Here is a 27605-nt window from a genome sequence, read left to right as displayed (position 1 = left end):
TTTTCACACCAGACAAATCCTGTTGCTGTACCTTAATTAAGGCCACAACCATTGCCTTCCCAATCCTAGCCCTTCCCCATCCTTCCATCGCCGAAAATCTTCATTGTGTTACTGTGTCATTAAACCACTAGCAAAAAAAAAAAAAAGTATCCTAAAGTCTCTGCAAAATTTACCTTCAAGAATCAATCTTTTTAAAGATAAAGACCCAGGTGTTGCACTTCTTCCTCTGCCTGTTGCCATATGGTGGGATACCTGGCTTAGCACTGTGGTATACTATGCAGACAAATTTCAAAAGTTTTGCATCCATTGTGAATGTTCTTGATAATAACGACAGGTTGTCAATTGGAATTCTTGAAGAGTAACTGAAAGACAGCTCTTTGATAAATGATTTGGCATATATTTCTGCAAATTTAAGTTTCTTGTGTAAAGCCGTAGACATACATGAAAAAAAACCCACTAACCTGTTCACCAGAACAGGGAAGGAAGTATCTGCTGTTGAAAATAAACCAGGTTCACTCTCAAAATTGACCTCGCAGGTACATGGTCTCTTAAAGGCCTAATATCAAAATTAGGAAAATTAGAAACATTTGAAATTAGAAAAACAAAGGTTTTTAAAAATGTGTGAAGTTGCTGAACTACTGGAGGATGCTCATGTTGATGAAATTGATGGCGTTAGTATTGGTAACATTCCTCTCTTTAACTATGCACGCCTGACATCCTGTGATGTGCAGTGATAGTTTTTGCAGTATAATGCGTTTTTAGAGGTAGTCGAAAATGCATTTGTGATGGTCGATTTACAGATAACCTTTGTTGTTCACTGCAATTCTGAGACTACTTCTAGCAACTAATATTCCAGCATGTGATTGGTGAGTACAAACTGGTACAGATTATTCAAAGATGGTAGGTTGTTTTTGCCATATTTAAACAAAACATTACTTTTCTTTGGTAAATACCATAACATTTACTCTGGTACGTCAACAATGTATATACCGTACTGTACTTTTCCACACACAGACATCCATTTGCCTTCAGCACCATATACTTTATACTTATTTAGCCGGGCTGAGTGGCTCAGGCGGTTGAGGCGCTGGCCTTCTGACCCCAACTAGGCAGGTTCAGCCTTGGGTCAGTCCGGTGGTATTTGACATTGCTCAAATATGTCAGCCTCGTGTTGGTAGATTTACTGGCTCATAAAAGAACTCTTGCTGGAATAAATTCCGGTACCTCGGTGTCTCCAAAAACTGTAAACGTAGTTAGGGACGTTAAGCCAATAATATCATTGTTATTATTGTTCCGAGGATTCTGTGGAATGCAGAGGTGTAAAAACGTGCAGGCATGAATGGGTGGACAGAGAAATGATCAAAGTATAATTTAAAACTAAAATTTGAAATCTTATTTCTTTCCTTTTTTTTTTTTTTCTTCAAAATTTTAACTTTTGTTAAACAAATAACAGTTGGACAGTCAGAAAGGAAGCACTTCAGCTCTTATTCAAATAGTTATTCAAATCAGGTACATTAGACATAATGATTTTTAAGAATTGAGTTAGGTAGCTCAAACGATACACTATTATCAAGAGCACTGCTGCTCCAATCAATTACAAGTCAGGAGACTGGACTCCAAAATTGACAACATTAGAAAGAGCGCCTTGCTCCACACAATTAATTAGGAGACTACTCTCCAAAATTTACAAGATTCAAGTCTCTCCAAGGTACAACCTAATTTTTACAAAAAGCAAACTGTAGCCACTCTCTTAGCCACTCAAGAGTCTACGTTACATTTAAATAGGAAAATAAAATAAGAATAGTTAACAGAGGCAATAAGTGCCCATTCTACCTGGCCTTAGTGAAAAGGGAAAGTTTATATATTTTGTCCATAAACCAAAGTGTTAGGAGGCGAACACTTGCACTCCTTTGAAATTCACTAGAGAATACTTAAAACCATAGATGGGCTTATGGCTCGAAGTGACAGGGGCTAAGCCTATACTATGGAGGTGACTAATAGAGAGAAAGTTTTAAATTACAAAAGGAAAATTTTAAAGTTTACGAAATCATAGTCACCTCAATACTAAATTGAAGGGGAATACTAGAGGGTTCACACTCTTTATTCCCTAAGTTAGACTAAGGTCTTAGACCAGTTTGAAAATTTACATTGAAAGATTACATTAAGAAAGAATTTTGAAACTTTCCCCTCGAGTTAGCTTTGTGAGACTACTGCATGATTAAAAGATGTCTGCTATTACCTTGAACTGGTGGCCCTTCTGGAGATGGACGAGTCCCCTGCCTCCTCTATGAACACACTCTACTGCTGGACCGGAGCAATCGAAAAGACAACATAGCCCGTAAGGTCCCAGCTTTTAAAGCGGAGAGGAAGGTTCCAGAATTCTCTGGGCCGAAGCACTTTACACACGCACAAATTCCATTGGTTGATTACATAAATTTCAAACATTCCTGATTGGTGGGAAGAGATAGACGTGCTGATAACCTTAGAACTCCAAAAACAATCTACAAACAATTCTGTTTTACCAACTTATGACTACAAAATTTCTCTTGAAAATTAATTGTCCATCCTCTCATCAGAGGGAGCACATAAATCGACAGCAGCTTCCACTAGAAGGTTCACTGTTCGTATGACAGATGTCTTTCTAAAAGGCGCAAAGTTTGAATGTATGGAGTTGGTGTACTCCTGTACAAGTAGTAGTAGTAGTAGTAGTAGTAGTAGTAGTAGTAGTAGTAGTAGTAGTAGTAGTAGTAGTAGTAGTAGTAGTAGTAGTAGTAGTAGTAGTAGTAGTAGTAGTAGTAGTAGTAGTAGTAGTAGTAGTAGTAGTAGTAGTAGTAGTAGTAGTAGTAGTAGTAGTAGTAGTAGTAGTAGTAGTAGTAGTAGTAGTAGTAGTAGTAGTAGTAGTAGTAGTAGTAGTAGTAGTAGTAGTAGTAGTAGTAGTAGTAGTAGTAGTAGTAGTAGTAGTAGTAGTAGTAGTAGTAGTAGTAGTAGTAGTAGTAGTAGTAGTAGTAGTAGTAGTAGTAGTAGTAGTAGTAGTAGTAGTAGTAGTAGTAGTAGTAGTAGTAGTAGTAGTAGTAGTAGTAGTAGTAGTAGTAGTAGTAGTAGTAGTGCTCCCTAATGATAAGTCATTGGATGTGCGTTTAAAAAGTGTTTGGTTTTGAATGTGCTTGGCAGCATGGAATACAATGCTCTGTACAAAGACAGTGACAAAGAAATAAGTGACAATGAATTTGAATCATTTGATGGCGGTGACTAACTTAATTAAATGGCGGAAAATTTATTCATTATGCTTTGTGTAATAATTTCTTTTTTAAATATTTGTTTCTTATTTCCCAGGGGTTGGTTTACAATCAAATAAGTATGGTACGTTTTCATGAATATCTTGCAGAGTTTATCACAAACTGTGATGTTCACCCGCTGTTCTCTATGTATATTCCATCATACCAATCTCAGTGTATAGCCTGGGAGTCTATTGGCCCCGCTGTGTAGGGGTAGAATTCCTGCCTCTTGCCTGGAGGCACTGGGTTTGGTTCCCGGCCAGGTCAGGGATTTTTACCTGGATCTGTGGACTGGTTCGAGGTCCACTTGGCCAACATAATTACAATTGAGAAGCTCATCGATGGTGAGATAGCTGCGCTGATCTACAAAGCCAAGAATTATGGCCAAGAGGATTTGTCATGACAACCACACAACACCTCGTAATCTGCAGACCTGTGGGCTGAGCAGTGGTCGCTTTGTAGGTGAAGGCTACTTTGGGGCTGTTGTGTCATGGGAGTTCGGTTTTTTTAGCCTATGACCCAACTGAGTAATGCAACTGTGTCCTAATCCTGCTTGCTACATTTACTATTTTGTACTTTGTTTGTCACTAGCTATCAGTTGTTAATGTCTTTACTGGATGAGTTGGCCATGCGGTTAGGGGCACGCAGCTGTGAGCTTGCATCCAGGAGATATTGGGTTCGAACCCCATAGTCGGCAGTCCTGAAGATGGTTTTCCGTGGTTTCCCATTTTCACACCAGGCAAATGCTGGAGCTGTACCTTAAATAAAGCCATGACCACTTTTTCCCACTCCTAGGTTTTTCCTATCCTATCATCGCCATAAGGCCTACCTGTGTTGGTGCGACATAAAACAATATTGTAAAAAAAGAAACTTAATGTCTTTGCAACTGTAAGACAGTGGTGACAAGTACAAGACAGCAGCAAGCAAAGTTAAATTTCTTTTATTGTACTATACACACGATTGAGAGAAATACAGTACTTCATAACATAGTCCTCTCATGTAAACCTCTTGACATCCAGCCTCACTTAAGACCTAGAAGTGGAGAATATGTAGAGATATTATAACTGATGTACATTTTTGAATGATTTGGTATATAAAGCAATTATGAATGTTGTTTAGCAAATATTTACTTTGTTACAGGTGCGGCTAAATCTACCTGCAGGTGTAGGCATCAGCTTAGTGTCACGGAGTCCTCCAGAAGAATTGCTTTATGCTCATCTGATTGATATCAGTGTTGAAGGATCCAAATCAAGTAATCAACAGATTCTGATGATTAAAGTCAAAGACATCCAAGTCGACAACCAGCTGTTTGAGGCCCAGTGTCCAGTCATTGTTAGCGTATGTCCTCCAACTAGAAGAGATGAGGATGATAATGGCGTAACTCCTGCTTTGGAATTAATTGCTGAGAAGTTGGCTAGTCCAAATGATAATGTGGAAATATTTAAGGTGAGATAAAATGTTCAAGTATAGCACACTCACTTCATATAAATAACAAGTTTCTAACTGATTATGATTATGTATCAATCAATGTATCTTTCATTTAAGTCAAGAGTACAAATGTAAAATAATTTACCTTGCTGGTATACAGCTGGGCAGCTCATGAGGTAGTGCCAGTGTGCCATGGCACCATCAATGAAATGAAGAAAGAAAATTAGATTTTTTGTTCTCTAGAACACCAAGCTTGATAGCTGCAGTCGCTTAAGTGCAGCCAGTATTCAGGAGATAGGTGGCTCGAACCCCACTGTCAGCAGCCCTGAAAATGGTTTTCCGTCGTTTCCCATTTCACACCAGGCAAATGCTGGGGCTGTACCTTAATTAAGGCCACGGCCACTTCCTTCCCACTCCTAGCCCTTTCCTGTCCCATCGTCGCCATAAGACTTATCTGTGTCGGTGCGACGTAAAGCCAATAGCATCCATCCATCTTCTCTAGAACAATTTATAGGGGAGAGTGTTGTACCTTGGAACATTTGTACTATGGATCAGTTGCATTGTCTTTGATCTTGGTAAACATTCTTTGGATCAGTTGAGTTGAGTTCATTAATTTGCAACCCTGGGCAGCACAGTTTGTCTGGTGGCATCCATTGTGGTTTCAGTTCCAAGTTATTTATGTGTAAATCATTTTGGTACTTGAAAGTATTTTTAAAGTGATTTCAAATTGGCATATTAGGAGTTCTCACATGTAAAAGAGATTCCTTCAGTATTTACACTAAGTTAGTATGTAAATGGGCTAAGTTCTACACAGGTTACATTTTTGTTCTACCTAACCTATAAAAACAAATTCATGTTTTTTTCTGAAATGGCTACATGTTCCAAGGTACAATAGGTGTGCATGTTCCAAGGTACATTACAAGGTACACTATGTTCTTTTAGATGCTATTTTGAAACATTATCTTGTTCTTATTCTGTATTCACCTGAATCCAACGTAGTATTAATAGATCTAGACCCAATAATCTAAAGTTGTCTACATAGTTGTCTTGATCAAAAGAGACGTCCTCTCGTATCACCTGAAATTATCAGGCCCTTCCCCACAGCTGAAGAGAGGAAACCAGGGAGCACCAGGGGAAGAAGGAAAGGGAAGTCAACACTCCTAACAGCTACTCCTGACAAATATGATCTCCAACCTAACTTGTCCACTATGAAAGAAAATAATGAATCTAAAACTTCGACTGCAAAGAAAAGGACTGCAAGGAATATTTTCCATTGAGAAGAGGAACCTGATTTTGTGTCTAGTGGTAGTGAAGCAGATTATGCAGATGATCTGTTGGAAGAGCAGCAACAGGATGACTTTGCATTAGGCCTACACTTTGATCACCCATGTCTTCCAGGGGAATTTGTTCCAATTCAATTTCAAACAAAAATAGTCTCTCGTAGGCCTATATTATGTTGGTAAAATACACGAATATGAGAAATGTTGTTCTGAGTATAAAATTCAGTTTTTGAAGAGACGGAGTAACACTGAAAACTTCACCTTTGACAAGGATACACTATATGATGTTCCCGAGGAACACATCATAATGAAATTGCCACAGCCAGATGTCTCTGGTGGCATCCAGCATCAAAAGAAAGAGATGCACTTTGAAATAGATTTCATAACATCCAGGTACAACGTTCACTGAAACAAATCTGTGTTTGATTGTGCTGTTGCTATAATATGAAGGGAAACTGATAACAAAACTAGTTTAATCTGATTCTTTTTATTTTCTTATTAATAGTCATTCTCATCAAATTGATAAGAGTCATTTTTAGAGACTTGTAATGAGAGAATAATACTGTGTCCAGTGATACAACCTGTTTAATATTATGTACATGTACAGGTGAATAACCACGTCATTTCTTGTGAAAAAAATAATATTTTTGTAATATTCAGTAATTCTGTCATAACTGTTAAAGTTGTTCCAAGGTACAACATAGTCATGTACCTTGGAACATGTTGCAGAGTTCAACAAAATGTTTAAAAAAAACTTAACTCTGACACTGAGCACAGTGCAAACTGAATTAAAATAGGTTGAATGGCCTATATTAATGAGGAATAATATGTAGGATTCACAAAATAAAATAAAAAGAAATTTAAAAATGTAAATGTCAAAACTATTCCAAGGTACAACACTCTCCCCTATTAAATTTCACAAAACCTGTATGGATTAACTTATTCTGCCTGAGTTTGAACGATTTCGCAAACCAACGTGCGCTCTGACAGCACTTGTCTGAATGTGTGTCCAAGATCTCACGGGCACCATCTCCATGCAAAAAGAAACTCTGTAGAACAGGTTTAGAAGAGTGTTTGGCTTAGGTTTATGTGTATGTTGTTAAGGATCGAGGCAGAGCCAGTGGCCGTGTGATGCTGTTATTCAGTTTTACTCACTAGAGTGCAGCATGTAACAAGCACAACAGCATTTGGCAAGCACAGTACAGACAACATCCAGCATTACCAATTTAGCATTTTTGTCACTATATCTGATGACTACTGTATATCTTAGTTCTTTCATGTTAAAAAAGATTTAGTGACTTTTTTAACCCTCAAACCGGTAGCTGACAATAGATCGGCAGGTGTGCGCCTATCTCAACCGCCGCTGACGATAGATCTTCAGGTATGTTTTACCAGTAAATACAGCTAGAAGAAGTTGTGAATATATCTGTTAGATGGCAGCATTCATCAGGCATGTTTTCTCCTTGGAATGTGGAATGTTTCGGTGTTAAATACGTCCATTTATGTGTGATGTCTTTGAAATAAATGAAGGTCGCAATTCGTACAGCTTTGAAACACGTGTTGATTTTGTTGTGACTTGCTTTCATTGTTTACTTTGTGTTATGCACACACGATGGCTACATTTTTGGATTTAAATGATGAAGATAGAATTAAATGTATCCATAAATTCAAGGCCTACTGCAGCAGAATGGATAAGTGTTGTGCCACGTGAGGTAGGTTATGAACACCCACCGGTTAGAGCTCTATCAACTACCATACTCTTTATAGGATAATTCCTAAAATATTGACACTATTCACTTAAAATTTGTATTCCTATCATTGGAATTAATTTCTGTACAAAATGTATATTTTAAAAAGTTTCAGAAAAATTGATTAGTAGGCTAATTTATATTTGATGTGTAATTAAACAAGTATATTTTATTTTTTGAGGGGGGCAATTTAAGGGGCATAAAATTTAAAAAATATTACATTGAGGGTAAACGCAAACCACTTTTCAAATAGTCCAGTTCATGCTGAATGTTTCAGTGTGTTATACTTGCATATTTTGTGAATAATAAATCTGTCAGAGTGGCATACATCAGGCACTGCAAATGTGTGGTGCACATCCACCGTTTAGAGCTATTTCAACTACCGGTTCGAGGGTTTAAAAAACTTGTATTAGTGACAGAAAGACATATTTCTGTATCTGTAATGTAACGTCTGGAATTTTTGCAGTAAATTTTGTTATATTCCATTAATTGAAACTGGTGACATTGTTACCTTTACCTACTAGAACAAAAGCACAAAATACCATATTTGCTAACACTTCTGTTGTTTCTTTCATGTATACTTGAATAGCATCGTTAAATTATTTTTGGGTATAATTATATTTGGTGCAGAAGATATCTTTTCCAAACATATATACTGTATGTGTGCAAAGTAGCCTTGAGGCATTCAAGTTGAAGTAAGGCATTTTGTTCATTTCATTTTTGTGGTAACTAAGATTTTGACCAAGTGCTTGTGTTGTCAGTAGCCAGGCTTATTTATTCCTATGTGAGGCAAGCATGTGTTACTTTCAGTACCATCTTATAAGTTCCAGATGCCAGCCTCATATGAGGAGCTAATGAAGATGAAATGAATGACAATGAATTCTATTGGGTAAGGAGGTGGAAAAAATTGGCTGTGGCCTTTGAATAAAAACTGTCCCAACATTTACCTGAAGGTGAAAATGGGAAACCACAGAAACCCATTCTTAGGACAGCTGGCAGTGGGGTTCGATCCCACGAATCTCGTGAATGCAGAGCTTGGCTTTTTAGCTATAGCGCATTCACATGCACAGCCACTCTATTTGGAATAAATTTGATCAATAATTTTCTTCAAACAGGATTCTAAGAGAAATGCTTGTGAATTAAAGTAAATACTTATATTAGTTCCTCAATTTGTAAATTTGCTTCAGTTGATACTTTATTAAAAGAATGGCCTAGTACAATAGCACAGTTAAATAATGTAATTTCTTGTAACTTATACCATTAAATATGCACTGTCTGTACTTGGAACTGAAAGATTTGCGTACAAATTTTTTAATTTTTCTGGCACCACCAATAGAATAATTGCCGGCCACCAGTGGTATACAGTCCCGTACAAATTAATCTGAATAAAGTTTCTTTTTTATTATTTTTCCAATCATTGGCAACAGTGTGCTACACATTGCTTATTGTTAGGTCCTGCATTTACTGTTCATTATTTGTTCATTGTTTGAATAGTGATTACATCACAACTTAAAAGCTTTTTGGTCTGTCAAAATACTAATTATAACACATATAACTTACCTGTAAAACAAAAAAGCACACTGATAAACAAAGAGTGACATGTTTTGTTCTACAAGAACATCCTCAAATTCTATCATATCTATCAATGAATCCCACAGGAGGCTAGTCTGATGCTAAACATCTGGAATGTGGATTAAGATATTGTTATCTGTACTAAATTCTCTGAATTTAGGCAGCATTCCTGCCACTCAAAATGCTTTAGTAGAATATCACTAAAACTAACATCATGTAAGGTACTATTGATTTTAATTCATTACTAAATTTTTATTTCACCCAAATTATTATCTGCCAGGCTGAGTGGCTCAGACGGTTGAGGCGCTGGCTTTCTGACCCCAACTTGGCTTGTTCAATCCTGGCTCAGTCTGGTGGTATTTGAAGGCGATCAAATACGTCAGCCTCGTTTCGGTAGATTTACTGGCATGTGAAAGAACTCCTGCGGGACTAAATTCCGGCACCTCGGCGTCCCCGAAAAATGTAAATGTAGTTAGTGGGACGTAAAGCCAATAGCATTATTATTATAAATCAGGGCCTCTCAGGGTGCATGCGCGTGGTGCATGCACTGTGCACGGTGCAAAAGACGACTTGGCTTGGTTGACCAGAGTGCAGACCCCCCACTCCTCGATTTGGAGCAATAGCGCTAACTCTCTCTTTCCTCACGCCTGTCTCGCTCGCTCCGCCTGTCTCCCTCTCCCCCACTTGCGCCGTAGCGCTCCAAATCCGGGCTGAGTTGAGCCGAGTAGAGCCGAGCATAGCCGAGTAGCCCAGAGACGAAGCGTTGATCCGAGCCATACCTAGCGGCACCGATGCACAGTGCACGGAGCTCTTGTGCCTCGCTCTGCACGCGTGAGATTTTGGGTGTTTGAGAGGCCCTGTTATAAATTATTATCTTGCATTCACACTCTAACACACATCAAAATAAATATATGATATAACCACCTAACACGTCCTCTCCCCTCTCTGCTGAGCAAAGTTTTTGCTTTCTACCGTCCCCTCTCCTCCTACTTAGCAAACCAAAATCACGGCAACATTTCACACTACAGTATTTTTCTTTAGCTCTTAATGAACCCCATAGGAGATTACTCTGACACTAAATGTCTAGATGTGGGTTAGGTTATTTTTATTTGTACTATATTCCATGATTTTTGTAATGCAGTTACCTTTGGCAACATACAATACCCCCAAAATCTAAGAGATCACTGAAAAACAGAATACCCAGGAATTAAAGCAGCTTACGAGCATGAAAGAGTTTGTTTAGCCATTAAATCACAATGCCACAGTAATTGTAAAAAACAAAAAAATACCTTTTTTAAAAATACCCACAAACATAGAACCCAGCACAAGCTCGGACATAAAGGGAAGCACACTTACTTGGTGTTAGAATACACAAATTGACAACCCAACACAAATAAGCAAGAAACTGCATTGGAGCCTATCTAAATTAAAGGTAAAGAGGGATGGGAGCTAATGAATGCGCATGCGAAGATAACTTGAATAACTTAAGTAAATAATTCTCTGATAAATTTAAAATCTTAGAACAATTTACTTAAAACTGGAAAAAAGACATAAAAATAAAATTTACAATTAATAATAATATATATTCTTCTTCAAATGAGGTTGCCAAACTGATAAAGGTTATCATACAATATAAATTTAGTACCTAATCTAATTACAGTACAGAATATAAAACTATAATTCTATTGATAATGTAGAGAAAACAATACTTAGTCACAAAGAAGCAACAGATAAGTTATTTTAATTGAAAATTACATTACGCAATTCATACGTTAGTCATAAATTAATTTTAAGACGTTGCCTTCGTGAATGGACATCAAATAATAATTACAAATAATAGAACTGAAAATTATATTAAGCAAATTATGTTTTGGTCTCATACATTAGTCTTACGATGTTGCTTTCATGGAAGGGCATAAAAATAAAAACTATACAGTAGTTAATTTTACTGAAAATTATATCAAACAATTTATGCTTCAGTGTAGTTAATTTTACTGAAAATTATATCAAACAATTTATGCTTCAGTGTCCTAAATGCATTTTAGGAAGTTACCTTTTCCTTCAGTAAGCTGAGATACCGTATAAGGAGTAATGGGAAAAGTACAGAATAAAATTAATTGGGCTGAATTACTGTTAACTGAGAAAAGTTTTCCTCTATTACTAATTACTTTTTTTCAAGTAATCACCAAAATTACTTTTACAGTTACATCCCAGAATGTGAATCTTTATGCAATAACTGACTTTTCTTCCACAGGGGAATGGAATGATACCAAAGATAGGAAGAAAAAATACACTACTGAGCTCGATACCTGCAGTTGCTTAAGTGCAGCCAGTATCCAGTATTCAGGAGATAGTAGGTTCGAATCCCACTGTCGGCAGCCCTGAAAATGGTTTTCCGTGGTTTCCCATTTTCACACCAGGCAAATGCTGGGGCTGTACCTTAATTAAGGCCACGGCCGCGTCCTTCCCTTTCCTGTCCCATCATCGCCATAAGACCTATCTGTGTCGGTGCGACGTGAAGCAACTAGCAAAAAAAAAAAAAAAAAAAATACTTCATTTTGTGTTTTTTAGCATACAGTGGCCATCATCGCTAAGCGAGACTAAGCAAACTTTCAAAATTTTTGCTCCCAAGCAAGATTTGCATGCCACATTTGTGTTTTCATTACTTTCTGCATAACTGATTCAAAATATTTATTCAAATAGGGGAATGGAAATTCCTTTACCTCTTCGCCTTCGAAAACCATGAAAGAGTAGTTAGTGGGACGTAAAGCCAATAACATTATTCTTATTATTAAAATAATAAATTTCTCCACCACCATCTTGATGACGTAGTACATGATTATCCAAATCTCAGCCAGTAACCACTACAGCCTGCGAGTAAATAAAAGAATGTACGTCGTATATTTGGGGCTCCCAAGTTGCCAAGCTCTCAAAGCGATGTATATTGATTACTAAAGTGTAACTACACCCTGCGATTAGTACCACCTTGCGAGGAAAGGCATGGGCCTACATTACATAGGAGCAGAACCATCATGCGAGGAACACTACGAGTCTGGGCATTGCTTGTGATAATTGTCATCATGTGCATTTCATCATTCAGTTCCACTGTTCAAAATGGATCTGCGTTACCTATGAGTAGTACCACTTTATGAGAAACACCATGGGTCTACGTTGCCTGTGATTAGTACCACTATGTGAGAAACACCATGGGAATACTGGCGCCCGTGCTTAGTTCCACTATGTGAGGAGCACCATGGGTCTGCGTTGCTTGTGAGTAGTACTCTTATGTGCAAAACACCATGGTTTTGTATTACGTGTGAGTGGTGCCAATGTGTGACATACCATGGGTCTACAATACCTGTGATTAGTACTACCATGCGAGAAACACCATGAGTCTACATTACCTGTGATTAGTACCGCTCTAGGAGGAACACCATGGTTCTGCTGTACCAGTGATTACTATTGTGAGGGGCGCGTTATCTGAATTTTGAATCCACTGACTGTTTTGGATTCAAAGTCATTTTCTCATGTTCATTCGCTTTAGATTCTGGTCAGTGGATACATTCTGAAGTTTTAATTATCGTGTCATTTCGTTGCACCTTGTACGATTAAGGGCCAATGACCTAGTTGTTTGGTCACTTTGGAAAACAATCATCATCATCATCATCATCATCAAAATGTAGCTATTACAAATTTATTTTTAGGAGCAAATTACGAGTAAAATTTACATTTTGTGTAAAGTAATGATTACAAGTAAAAAATTACTGAAAAAGTATTCGTTACAAGTAATTCAATTACTGTTACTCAATTTATTCCCAGCTCTGTGTATAAGGTACATTTTTGATACATCTCTTTCCAGTTTTATCGAAATAAAGTCAGGCTAAGTATCTTCCAAGTATCATTTGTACAAGCCGCACAATTAAATAAAATTTAAAAATAACAAATCCAAGATATATTTGCGAGTTCTCTTCATGTTAACTTAAGACAATAACTGCATTTCACAATAATAAAATTATTCCCAAAACCCAGGGAATGTTCAGATAATAGCTTGCGCCACACAACAAAACACAAACTCCCGAACAGTGAATGAAATTACTACAATGGCATTCCACTCTGAAGTCTGGTATGAGATGACATCAGATAAGATAAAGAGATACTAACTTTATGGAACAATAGGCAGATTCACCCAAATGGAATTCTAGTTAAAAGACCTTAACTGACGTTCTTTTGATATAATAATAATAATAATAATAATAATAATAATAATAATAATAATAATATACCAAAATAATCTTGGAAATCCAACCCAGAATAAAATGAAATAAATGAAATCTAGGATTAACTATTTAAAATGTATACCCATTTAACATAATAAACGATGATCACCAGAACATTAATTACATAATAAGAAATAAATTAAAGGTAGTTCAAATTACTCAACAGGAAGTAAACAGATTAAACCAATTACAAAAGATTATCTTGTATCTCAACTGCACCCAGCTTGCTGGAGCAATGTAATGATGATGATGATGATGATGATGATGATGATGATGATGATGAGGAGGAGGAGGAGGAGGAGGAGGAGGAGGAGGAGGATGATGATATTTTGTATTGCAAGATTCAGACATTTCTTTGGTAGATTGCTTTACAAGTTAGACGGACATGTTACAAGTCTGAAATATGGCATGGCTTGCACAGCTTCAACGCAACATACCTTTAATTGTTATTTCATATTCACAATGATATTGACTGGTTTCAAATAATATACTGTAAATACTAAAGGCTTCTTGTTTCACAGTTCAGTTTTCAATAATCAGTCATAACACAAGATTTACAATAAAGTATCAACTCACCTCATAATGTAGTTTAAATGGAAAACATTAACACTTAGTCAACAAGTGTCTTAAAATCCACTGAAGGTATTATTTTTCAGTATCTCATGGTGGACACAAAATCTTCATTCTGTCAGTTTGATTTCGGAGTTCTATGCTAAAGATACACATCACACTCCATCATAGTCCTGACTACCACTCAAATGGCTGTTACAGAACAATACTGTGAGAGCGAGTCCAAGTGGAAGAGGAGAACATAGAAGATGGCACGCACACATTCTAACCCAATGCAGCAGGAATAAGTCCTTGTGGCCTTCCCCTTACCCCCAACATAGCAAACCTTGACCAGAGCAAGGGAACTGGCAGTCCAGACATAAATGCTGGAGATGACAGACAGTTAGCAGCTTAAGATACGTACAAAATAACTTTCCAGAGTTACCAAGGTGACGGTGGAAGACTTATGCATTCATAGTTTTGTTTCACTATCATAAGTGTATAATCATTGACAAGTTTATGCAACATAAACAATATTGTACATACAGAATACACGCTTGGTTAAAAGTGATTTGGTGGAATCTGAGGATGTTCTTGTAGAACAAAACATGTTATTCTTTGTTTATTAGTGTTTTTTTACATGTATCTTTTTTTTACAAGTTGCTTTACGTCACACCGACACAGGTAGGTCTTACAGCGATGATGGGATAGGAAGGACTAGGAGTGGGAAGGAAGTGGCCATGGCCTTTGCCTGGTGTGAAAATGGGAAACCACGGAAAACTATCTTCAGGGTTGCCGACAGTGGGGTTCGAACCCACTATCTCCCGAATACTGGATACTGGCCGCACTTAAGCGACTGTAGCTATCGAGCTTGGTTACATGTATATTATAGTGCTATGTGTTATAATTAGTGTTCTAACAGACTGAAAAGCTTTGAAGTTCTATTAACTGAGTCAACACCAAAAAAAAAAGTCTTCCTTCTTTAAAAAATGTATAATAATTACAGTGTATGACAATTATTTTAGGTTAAAAGTGCATTTGCTTGCATGTTTTATACTTCTGACTAATTTTTGAGGTTACCCTGTGATATTCATAACATGTATTTGACATCTGTGTCTCCCAGGAATTGTAGTGCAGTTGTAGCAATATTGAAAAATTATTTTGTGATATGAGAGAGATGTGCATTGGAGTAAGTACTATAAGTCAAACTATTCAGAAGCATAAACATATTGGCCCATTTTCACTGTAAAAAAAAAAAAAAAAAAAAAATGGAAACTCTAGCAGGAAAGAGAAAACTCGGCTTGCTGATGACTGCTCACTCTTCAGAAGATGCAAATTAAACTCCAGGCTCACCGCTGTGGACTTGGCTCATGAATTGGATAATGGAAGTAAATCTACCTGTGACTAATGTTAACTTGTAGACCTTTATCAGGTGGAAGGAAAACCTGCAAACATCCAAAGAAATGCCTTCTATCAGGAGAAACACACAGGAAATCTCTCTATTGCTCTTGGGATGGAACTTAATGTATGAAAACTTGACATTACTTTTACATAGAATATACTAAATTTCGTCATTGCCGGGACAAAACCTCCTATGTGATAATATTTTTGGAGATATGCTGACCCGCAGCACATACATTGTGAAGAGCGAGAATGCCTTGACGATATGCACTCAATATTGCACCTTAGCAGACAGAACCTTACTGGTTTTGTCCCGGCAGCGACGATTTATTATTCTCCCATGGTGGTATAGCTGTATAGAAAGAAGGTGGGACTTTTGAATTACTTTCCTTAAAAATAAATGCATATCAGTCAATCCTAGATTTAGTTATCATTCTGAGAAACATGTCATTTGACAGAATGATGTATAAAATATTTTCCCCCGAAATATAATTGGAAGCCTGGAGTAAGAAGTATGATACTTTGAGCAACTTTTCTTCATATTTGTTGTTAGGATAAAGAGCACTGGACACGTAATATAGATGAGCATATAAATATACTTTCAGGCAAAGTAATATATCAATATTTGGAAGTTCCATTTCAAAGACTACAGAATGAAGTGCATGCAAAATGAGCTGTGTACAATTTATTAGCATGTGAGAAGGGAAGAGAATCGGTAACATAGTCTGTAGTGACACCTGTTATCTTCTCTATTACAGAGGAGAGATGAAGGTTTTTCTTTTTTCATTAACTTTATGAAAATTTAGTTAAGTTGGTCTCTCCTCTCCTCTCCTTTCCTCTCAATTAATTATTTTATGTAACGAGTGCATTTGACCATCATTAGGTTGTTGAGTTGTCTACATGTTATTGCTTGAAAACCTTGCAAGTTTTGTTGATACACAATAGTTACACTAATTTCTCTCACAGTATATGAAATTGTGGTTAAATTGAAATTCAAACATCAGCAGCTATCACTGGATATTTTCATTGACTTCTGCTGTTTACCACCTGTTAACTGATTTGTTTGAAGCTGATGAAGCCAAATGAGATGAATATTGAAGTGGATATCAAAACTAGTTTTTCATAACAGAAATTATTTCCTTGCTTTCCATAATGTTGTTTTCATATATAATATTTTACTTTCATTCTTCCCTTTAGCATCTCATCATCAAGGTGAAGAATCTCTCAGTAATCATCGAGGAACGCTTGCTATTGAAATTGTTTGCATTCTTGGGCTATACCTACAAAAGTGTGGAGTGTGAAGCTATGGAAGAAAGTGATATTGAGATGCAGCGAATTGTGACCGAGGTGGCCTCAGTTCATGCCAAACGTTATTATTTTGGAAGTTTATGCCTGGAGCCCAGTCAGGTATGTTATGTTTTGGTTCTTTTTCAGTAAATGGTAGTTTTCCATGAAATCAGTCACTGTCTGCCTAATTTCCACTATACATATAATAGTGACCTTGATGTCTGATTCCTTAAAACAACAATCATCACAGTAATATACCTAGTTTGGCCATAAATACTCTTGCATAATACCTGCGGATTTCTGCCATTTTTCCTGTGACACCATTTGGTGGCATATCAATCAATCAGTCAATCAATCAATCAATTAATCAGTAAGTCACCACTGATATGCACTTAGGGCAGTCTCCTGGGTGGCAGATTCCCTATCTATTTTTATACTTAGTCTTTTCTTAAATAATTGCAAAGAATTTGAAAATTTATTGAACATCTCCCTTGGTAAAATTTCCAGTCCCTAACTCCTCTTCCTCTAAACAAAAATTTGCCCCAATTTTTTCTCTTGATTTCAACTTTATCTTTATATTGTGATCTTACATAGTTTTAAAAACACCACTCAAACTTATTTGTCTACTAATGTCATTCATTCCATGCCCTCTCTCCAGTGACAGCTTGGAACATACCACTTAGTCAAGCAGCTCATTTCCTTTCTCCTAAGTCTTCCCCGCCCAAACTTTGCAACATTTTCGTAATGCTACTCTATGGTCAGAAATCGCCCAGAACAAATCAAGCTGCTTATCTTTAGATTTTTTTCCAGTTCTCGAATCAAGTAACCCTGGTGAGGGTCCCATACACTGGAACCATACTCTAGTTGGGGTCTTGGGGTCTTACCAGAGACTTATATGCCCTCCCATTTACATCACCGTCATAAATATGTGCAGAGATCTGAACCCTTTATTTACAGTACCCTTTATGTGATTACCCCAATGAATATCTTTCCTTATATTAAGGCCTAGGTAGTTAAAGTGATCCCCATAAGGAACTTTTACCCTATCAACACAGTAATTAAACCTGAGAGGACTTTTCCTATTAGTGAGACTCACAGCCTGACTTTTAACCCCGTCTATCTTCATTGCCTACTGTCCATCCCACAACATTGTCGATGTCTTTTTGCAGTTGCTCACAATCTTGTAACTTATTTATTACTCTATACAGAATAACATCATCTGCAGAAAGCCTTATCTCTGATTCCACTTCTTTACTCATATCATTTCTATATATAAGAAAACGTAAAGGTCTAATAATACTGCCTTGAGGAATTACCCTCTAATGGTTACAGGATCTACCTACTCTAATTCTCTGAGTTCTTTTATCTAGAAATATAGCCACCCATTCAGTCACTCTTTTGTCTAGTCCATTTGCACTAATTTTTGCCAGTAGTCTCCCATGATCTACCCTATCATATGCTGTGGATAGATATAAGAGAACCTCTTCTGTAAACAGTCTGCTTTAACCTCTAGAGTGATTCTGTTGCAGCCAGTGCCTTGTAACCAAAGAATGGGACAATTATGAAAATAGTGTTGTGGTAACAGTGCTGCACTATGTAGTACATTGTTTATATCATTTACCTACTGAGCTATGCATATTTGTTGGTTTGACTGTATTGGGGCTGGGATTATTTTGAAGGAAACAGAGTGATGCTTCACATCATTAGAAATGTCTTACGTACAAGAACATTAAAGTTTTCATTATACATGAAAACGGACAGCATTCACACCACAAACCGTGGAACAGGGAATACATTTACTATATTTACGTGAATAATCCCCGCATATTTAAAAAAAAAATTGATGCACGAAATTGGGGTGTGGGTTTTATTTGCGTCAAGCTTGTCAACACACTCCTGGCTCACCTAGTTTTCGATGGCGAGTGTACAGTTATGCTTTGTGCAACAGTAGATGGAAGATTACTGTCCCCATATGTCATATTTAAATGGATAGCAATTCAGACTTTTAATTCTAAACTGACTTTACATTTTTTAAATAGTACAGTATTTTACAGAGTAATTTAAATTCAAAATTTCTCCGCTTCATGATAGAACGCGTCTTCCGGAACGTGCAGGGGTAGCTTTCCGCACATTCACTCATTTTGGTGTGTCTATAGTGTGTTTCATACTTGAAAATAGAGTGAAATCGTAATTCTTTTGTATTCAGAGTTTTAAGGAACGCCACAATATCACATCGCAGGCAGTACGCAGAAAAGCAGAATCCGCGAAAATTGGCAAGGGTTGGCATTTCTGAATTACAAGAAGGTTGTTAATTCGAAATCACGTAATTGGAAGTCCGATTTCTGTATTACGAAGACTTCGCATTAACGAGTTTTTACTGTATCGCAGAACTAACATCAGATTTTGCCAGTGTGTCTATAAGTATTTACATTGCACGAAAAGAATTATCCACCACCGGTCGTGTTACTGTCCAGTAAACAGAGACCACGTGTGAGAAGTGTTTTAGACGTGGAGTGTGACGAACTTGTAAGTAATTTAGGAGAGGATTCTAGAGTAGAACACAGCCGGGAAGGCGGTGTGAAGAGGGTTGCGGAGTAACATTTGCACGCTTTGTAGTATGACGTGTTTTCCGCAGAGCCAATAGAATCATTTCAGTAAGAAGTGCCTGTTTGTGCGGGTCACGAGTGAATGTTTTGAGTTTTATTTGTAAATATCATAATCAACGAATTTAGGGAATTATTTGCGTGTGTGCGATGAATCCAGGAAGAGCAAAAAGACAAGTATTGTATCGACAGGCGAGGAAAATAGTATCTAGAGTGTATTTTGTAAGCATGCAGCAGCAGGTGTTCAGAGGCGTTCACGCCTCAAAAGAAGATAGCACTCGCATGTGGTAGTGGCCTGCGAACAGAACTGGCCTGTCCATTTACCTTCGTTAATATCTCAAAAATTTCCCTCAATACTTTCTCAGGGTTTGGTGTTAAAAATTAATTTAGACTTTTGGGAAACATTTAAGCCCACGAAAAATATAGGTCATCGCTTTGGAATTAAAGATAAAACTGGAAGAGAAATATTTACAATTTGGGCTGTTATGCTCTCTGCGCTTTGCCTTTTATTTCTCTCAACTTCCATTTACCTTCTTTCGAAAACTTCCCTCAACACTTTCTCGGGGTTTGATGTTAAAAATTAATGTAGAGTTTCAGGAAACTTTTAAGCCCATGAAAAATATAGGTCATCGCTTTGGAATTCAAGATATAACTGGATGAAAAAACGTTTACACTTTCGGGCTGTTATGCTCTCTGTGCTTCGCCTTTCATTTCTCTCAACTTCCATTTACCTTCTTTCGAAAATTTCCCTCAACTCTTTCTCGTGGTTTGATGTTAAAAATTAATTTGGACTTTCAGGAAACTTTTAATCCCATGAAAAATATAGGTCATCGCTTTGGAATTGAAGATATAACTCGATGAAACAATCGTAGGCCTACTTGCTCATTTTCATGGAAAATAAATTTCATAGCAGTGATAATATATTTTTATCATCTCAGGCAAAGCAGCTATATCTGTAAATTTACATGTTCATATTTGCGTAAAGACCACGTGCACCTCACGGAGTGATACGAAATGTTTCTTTATGCCTGCGTTACTCTTTCAATGGAAGGAATTTTAGTTCATTTAATTTTTTTTTCTAAACAAGCCTTCCTAAAATGAGGGTACGGGCATTATTCGACGGCGGAGATTATTCGGGTAAATACGGTATTTTATTAGCATCACGGGTTCATACCGCCTGCTGAGCTGGAACACGGTCATCTCCCTGCACTTCCTCTTTGATTTCCATATCTATTTGTTCATCAAGAGTGTTACTCATACTATTACTAATACTACTACTACTACTACTACTAATTTCACTGAAAAATTACATTCCTACCATTACTTTCTGATAGGGATTATATATCAGTAACTTCCAGTCATTCACTGGGAGCCATATTGTTTACAAGCCAATCTCAAAGTCTAGAGATAGCCCACTTCAAACTAGTAATACAGTAGAAGTCTGCTATAGTAAGAATTCATAACAGCAAAAAATTTACTCGCTATGCGGATTGTCGTTAAATCCGATTTTTGTTTTAAAAGTCAGGAAAACCCCCATGCACATTAAAATCGGTATGAAAGTATGAAAACTTGCCGGCAATGCCTGTTCAACTTATCTTTACAATACGATGATCCATCACGAAAATATTCCTGCTGTCTATAAAACGTAATTTTATTAAGCGTCAGATATTCAATACAAAAGAATAAGAAATGTAATGAATTACATTCTTATTTAATAATAAGTAGAAGTGGTACTGGTTTCGACCCTAGTCCAGGTCATCATCAGCCGATTGTAAGAGAAGGCTTTTTGTTTAGCTTGGTTAGCTTGTGCATTTAAAGTTAAAAATTTCATTGTTCCATATTGAAGAATATTACAGTTAAAATTCAGAAGAAGGGCAGAGTCTGAGGTAGGGCTCTTTATCAGGAATACCATTGCACGCAACATAGTTTCTGTTAGGCACGTAAATGAGCGAATGTTGTGGGTAGATTTGTCAGTGGGAGGAATTAGGACAAGAATTGTGTCCGTGTATTCACCATGTGAGGGTGCAGATGAGGATGAAGTTGACAAGTTTTATGAAGCATTGAGTGACATCGTGGTCAGGGTCAACAGCAAGGATAGAGTAGTTCTAATAGGCGATTTCAATGCGAGAGTTGGGAATAAAACTGAAGGATACGAAAGGGTGATTGGTAAATGTGGGGAAGGTATGGAAGCTAATGGGAATGGGAAGCGTTTGCTGGACTTCTGTGCTAGTATCGGTTTAGCTGTTACGAATACATTCTTCAGGCATAAGGCTATTCACCGCTACACATTGGAGGCTAGGGGTACCAGATCCATAATAGACTATATCTTAACAGACTTTGAATTCAGGAAATCTGTTAGGAATGTACGCGTTTTTCGCGGATTTTTGATACAAAGCTAGAACAGGTCAATAATTTCAAGTATTTAGGTTGTGTGTTCTCCCATGATGGTAATATAGTAAGTGAGATTGAATCAAGGTGTAGTAAAGCTAATGCAGTGAGCTCGCAGTTGCGATCAGCAGTATTCTGTAAGAAGGAAGTCAGCTCCCAGACGAAACTATCTTTACACCGGTCTGTTTTCAGACCAACTTTGCTTTACGGGAGCGAAAGGTGGGTGGACTCAGGATATCTTATTCATAAGTTAGAAGTAACAGACATGAAAGTAGCGAGAATGATTGCTGGTACAAACAGGTGGGAACAATGGCAGGAGGGTACTCAGAATGAGGAGATAAAGGCTAATTTCGGAATGAACATGATGGATGAAACTGTACGCATAAACCGACTCGGTGGTGGGGTCATGTGAGGCGAATGGAGGAGGATAGGTTACCTAGGAGAATAATGGACTCTGTTATGGAGGGTAAGAGAAGTAGAGAGAGACCAAGACAACGATGGTTAGACTCGGTTTCTAACGATTTAAAGACAAGAGGTATAGAACTAAATGAGGCCACAACACTAGTTGCAAATCGAGGATTGTGGCGACGTTTAGTAAATTCTCAGAGGCTTGCAGACTGAACGCTAAAAGGCATAACAGTCTATAATGATAATGTATGTATGTATGTATGTATGTATGTATGTATGATTAATACTCTGCTTACGAACCAGATAATATATCAAGTGATAGTTCGGGCAAGATTTTTTATTTTTTACTTCACATTCAGGTGCAAGTTTCTTTAGCTGCATTATTTCACTCTGAATACAAACGATAGAAACACTTCACCTTTCCAGAAATTTGGGCTTATTTTTTCTTTTAGATGAAGAGATGCAGGCTGATGATTCAGCAGTGCTGCGGAAAGAAATTAGATGGTTGTGCAAGGTTAGACTGTGCATAGCCCAATGTTTTCAGGGATGCTATATCAAAACAAACTGTTCCTAAATAGGTAAATTGCGTATTTTAAATATAATTGTGTTTATTTGTGGCTTAAGTAGCCTCATTAAATGATTCATTTTTATTGTTCGAGCAGGCTTATTGGTAAAAATTTAATGTTAAAGTTTGTTTCTCGTACATTTTTTAAAATGTTTTTCATAAGACTGGTATAATTAAAATACTTCAGATATGTACTTCCTGGTTAACATCTTTGTTTTGGATGGTTAACACCTTCAAATGATAAAAAAAATCAGTTATGTTCTGTCTTTTGCTGTTGTGTAATAATATAATAAAATTCAGGGAATAGATGCAGCTCACTGCCAGTGTCCAAATTAAAATATTGTAGTGTTGAAAGTGTTAGCCTTTTCTATTTTTGCCATTCTAATCATTCTGTAATTCATTGGCATAACTGTGAACAGAATCATGATTTTCAGTGGGTATAAACATTACTTTATAAGATTATCGGTTTTAATATTTTAGTTTCTAAGTTTCTAAGTTTTAATGTTTTGATTGTTTTGGTTCTCTTTTCTCCCCTCCTCTCTTTCCCAATGTTATGATAGACATTGATTCTATGTAGTTAAGACCTAGATTATGGGTTGTAATTTTTTGACTAAAAGTCCATCCCAAGACAAGAATTCCCAGTTCCACTCAATTTCTAGTGACAAATCAAGTGCTTTGTTACCTAATGTTTGTGCAAGAATTCCATATACAGTATATTGTGATTTACACTAAATACAATAATTTAGATAAGGTATAGTTTCCATGGTGTTAAAAGATAAAAGGATATTGTGTATCCCTTTGTAGAAAGTAAAGTAAGTAATGTGTGAATTTGTGTCTGATGTTTTGCTATTACAGTATTGTGTAAACTCTAGATGTACAGATTTGATCAGTAATCATATACCAAAGGAATTGTTTAGATTGAAGTGAAATGCATCATTTATTATGGTTACAGGTTCGACTAAGTGTAGTAACTTCAAGTAAGTTACCAGCACAGCTGCTGGCTATCAAACGCAAGCTCAACCTCACACTCATCAAATTCGAAGATGCTGCTGTTGATCTTAAGCCATTCATCAGAGTCCATCCATTTGAAAGTAGTCAGTTTCTGATACACTCAATTATCAAACACTTTAAGGATGTAAGTATGGACTTTCAATTTCTACCATTTTTAATTGAGTATAAAGAACAAATTGTACCTTTCTCCTGTAAATCATAAGTAAGATTTTATAATTTCACATTAGTCATATCATATCCTTAAAATATTTTTTTTTCATCTTAATAAATTTATAGAACTTAAATTCTCTTGAGGTATAATTTATACATTTTTCTGCGGCAGTGACCATCATGACTTTCTCAAACTTATTTACTGATTACAAATAATGGGAATAAAGCTGGTCCCAAATGGTCTGACCAAAGAAAATTCATTGAAGTACAAATCTTTGGTGATTGCTTTGTGACTTAACAATCAAATAAGTTTTGCTGGTAACTTTACTCAAACCTATTTTTCTACAAAAACATGGTCCTATTACTATCTATTCATGAGAGTGAATGGAACTATTGAACAGGACTCAGACAGAAATAAAATAATTTATTTGATTAAATAAATGCTGTATAATACTGTCTTTATCCGAATAATCCATGCCTTCAAATAATCTGCACACCGTAATATTAGGAGATAATTTTTAAAAAATTGGCCTTAATTTGTGTTTTATTTAGAAGAAATTAATCCTACCTAATGATGTACTAAAAAACTGAATAAAATATAAATTTGTTTTAAGAAACACTTCATAATCTTCACATGATGTGTAATACTGTATTGTACCAGTAAATTGCCCAACTTGATCAGAAAGTTCCTGTAGAGCACGCAAGTTTACACTGGGCATGATCGGCAATTTACTGGAGCAAAGTACAGAGGAAGAAGTCCTAACTACAAGAAGTTACAGTTCACTTTTCAACACTCATTTCATTGCAAAATTGGCAAGAGAAATGTTTATATCACCTTCTGTACAATTCTGGATATCATCTTTGAACTGGATCTACAGGCGCCATCCTCTACTATGGAACCACGATTCCCACTTAGGCAGCATACAACCATAGAACCATGATTCCCTTGTTGGTTGGACGTTCTAGAAGTTCTGGTCAGGATTATTGCACTCAAAATTGATTTTGAATCATTGTACACTTTGCAGAGTACCCCGATTTAGAGTTAACATGTACACATTGAAGCATAAGCCCTATCAGCACTTGTCACCATCTTTGTCACAGTTCAGGCTATAGCCGATTGAATAAACAATTATTTTTAGAAAAGGGCTAACTCGGAGAAAATCTGTCAGTGTTTTCTTATCACCTTTAAAAATGAACTAAAGTGTGAAAGTTCTCGAATAGAACGTTGTCACTAGAATTAATGTATGACATGAGAGTTTATCCGTCACACAAACACGGCTTGTTAATGGAAAGAGTTTATTCCCGTGGACTGATACTGCATTAGTCACTGTCCTATTAATCTGCACTATTTCACAGTCCTAAGAAAATGTTCATAGAATTATTCTGCACAGTTCTAATACTGAAGAAATCATTTTAAGTCACTCAGAATATTCAGTTAATTACCGTGTAACACCTAGGCTGTATTACTCCTAGTTAAAAACGGACCTTTGTGTCTTCAAGGTTCCCAAGTTTTATAAAACAAATTTTAATAAGATGCTTATGAATGAGGTTCTATCACTGCTCTCTAGTAAGATATTACAAAGTTATTAATTCACCGAAGTACGAGAAAGTTAGCCGGCTTTCGTCATAAAAGTCTATTATGTTTAAACACACGCAAATTTAAAGTTCAGAATTAATTACGTACTGAAATATTAAAAGTAATTACTGAAAAATGTTTGTCACATTTAAAACACTTTAATGAAATATTTACGGAGAGAGTTGATCAAGGAAAATGTTTAAGTTCTTCGTGAGAAATATCATAATACAATTATCACATACCAATATCTATTAACTTGACCATGATGGCCACAATGACCATGATGACAACAACTACTACTACTACTACTACTACTACTACTACTACTACTACTACTACTACTACTACTACTACTACTACTACTACAACAACAACAAGAGTACAACAAGCTGATAAGGGTAGTGAGACAGTGGTTATGTACACTGACGAGTATAAGAAAAAGATCTTGGCTATATTGTCAGAGCCTGTTTATAGACTGAGCTCACGTGACCCCACCACTCGTGTGTCCAACGCCACCGTGAAGCTCTTAAGGCAATCTTTAATTCCAAAAGAGGAGGCTAAACATCTGTCCCCGGGGATGCAGTGCCACCTAGATTATGTGGACTGCCTAGGATCCATAAAAAAGATGTTCCTCTCAGACCTATTGTTAGTGCGATAGGTTCTCCTATGTATGCTCTGGCAAAATACCTAAGCAAATTGCTTCAGCCACAAATAGGACGTACTGAATCATACATCAGGGACTCTCGGTATTTCATCAACAAGCTGTCAACCTCCTTCAACCTAATGCACTTTTGGTGAGTTTCGATGTGGAGTCCTTGTTCACTAAAGTGCCGATTGACTCGGTCATGTCTCCCATTGAACACCTGTTCCGTGAGGACATTACTAAGCTATTTTAGCACTGCATGACGTCCAGCTATTTCTTGTGGGGTGGGAAGTTTTACGAACAGACGGACGGAGTGGCTATGGGAAGTCCACTTTCACCCGTAGTGGCTAATTTCTTTATGGAGCATTTTGAGGAAGAGGCTAATGCTTCGGCGCCCGTCAAGCCTATGATGTGGTGGAGATATGTTGATGATATATTTGTGGTCTGGACAGAAGGTCCTGAGAAACTTCATCTATTTCTAAACCACCTAAATCAGCAACATCAGTCAGTAAAATTCAGTATACCGAGCTCGATAGCTGCAGTCGCTTAAGTGCGGCCAGTATCCAGTAATCGGGAGACAGTGGGTTCGAACCCCACTGTCGGCAGCCCTGAAGATGGTTTTCCGTGGTTTCCCATTTTCACACCAGGCAAATGCTGGGGCTGTACCTTAATTAAGGCCACGGCCGCTTCCTTCCCATTCCTAGACCTTTCCTCTCCCATCGTCGCCATAAGACATATCTGTGTTGGTGTGACGTAAAGCAACTAGCAAAAAAAAATTCAGTATGGAGATGGAGTCAGACGGATGCCTTCCTTTCTTGGATGTTCTAGTAAGAAAGAAACTGGATGGCTCCTTAGGACATACCGTCTATCGTAAGCCTACCCACACAAATTTCTATCTTCACACAGATTCTCACCACCATCCAGCACAAAAACAAGACATACTCACGGCACTCGCCAAGAGGGCGAGACAAATTTGTAAGCCATCATATATCCAGGTGGAGATGGACACGCTCAGAGTCGCATTCAAGGGTAATGGTTACAGCGATTTGCAGATTCATAGAGCCCTACATCCCAGAGAAATGACCAAGCAAAGCTCACAGAAGGAAGAAGTGAAGGGAACTGCCTACTTTCCTTACATTCACAACACCACAGATCGAATTGCCAAGGTCCTCCGCAAACACAATATAAAAACCGTGTTTGGCACCACCACTAAAATTGCTCAAAGTCTGAGTAAAACCAAGGACAAATTGTCCCAACTTTTACATCCTGGGGAATATGAAATTCCCTGTACATGCGGTAAGGTATACATCGGCCAAACATGCCGGTCCATTGGTACCCATATCAAAGAACATGAACGTAATATTCGTCTCAACCAACCAGACAAATCGGCAATAGCTGAGCACACTCTATCATCAGGTCATGATGTCATGTTCCAAGATGCTCG

General features: G+C 37.1%; 1 protein-coding gene across 1 annotated transcript in view; it reads left to right on the top strand.

Annotated features, from left to right (window-relative positions):
* Vps13D (vacuolar protein sorting 13D) overlaps positions 1-27605 on the top strand; it is an 866734-nt gene that overhangs the window by 772613 nt on the left and 66516 nt on the right. The window contains 3 exon segments of the mRNA XM_068226303.1: positions 4416-4721; positions 16728-16937; positions 23734-23916. Coding sequence (XP_068082404.1) covers positions 4416-4721; positions 16728-16937; positions 23734-23916 — 699 coding nt within the window.

This window comes from Anabrus simplex, chromosome 2, assembly GCF_040414725.1.
Source record: "Anabrus simplex isolate iqAnaSimp1 chromosome 2, ASM4041472v1, whole genome shotgun sequence".
Taxonomy (NCBI): Eukaryota; Metazoa; Arthropoda; class Insecta; order Orthoptera; family Tettigoniidae; genus Anabrus; species Anabrus simplex.
The sequence above is the reverse complement of the archived record's forward strand: the minus strand, read 5'-3'. Positions and strand labels throughout refer to the sequence as shown.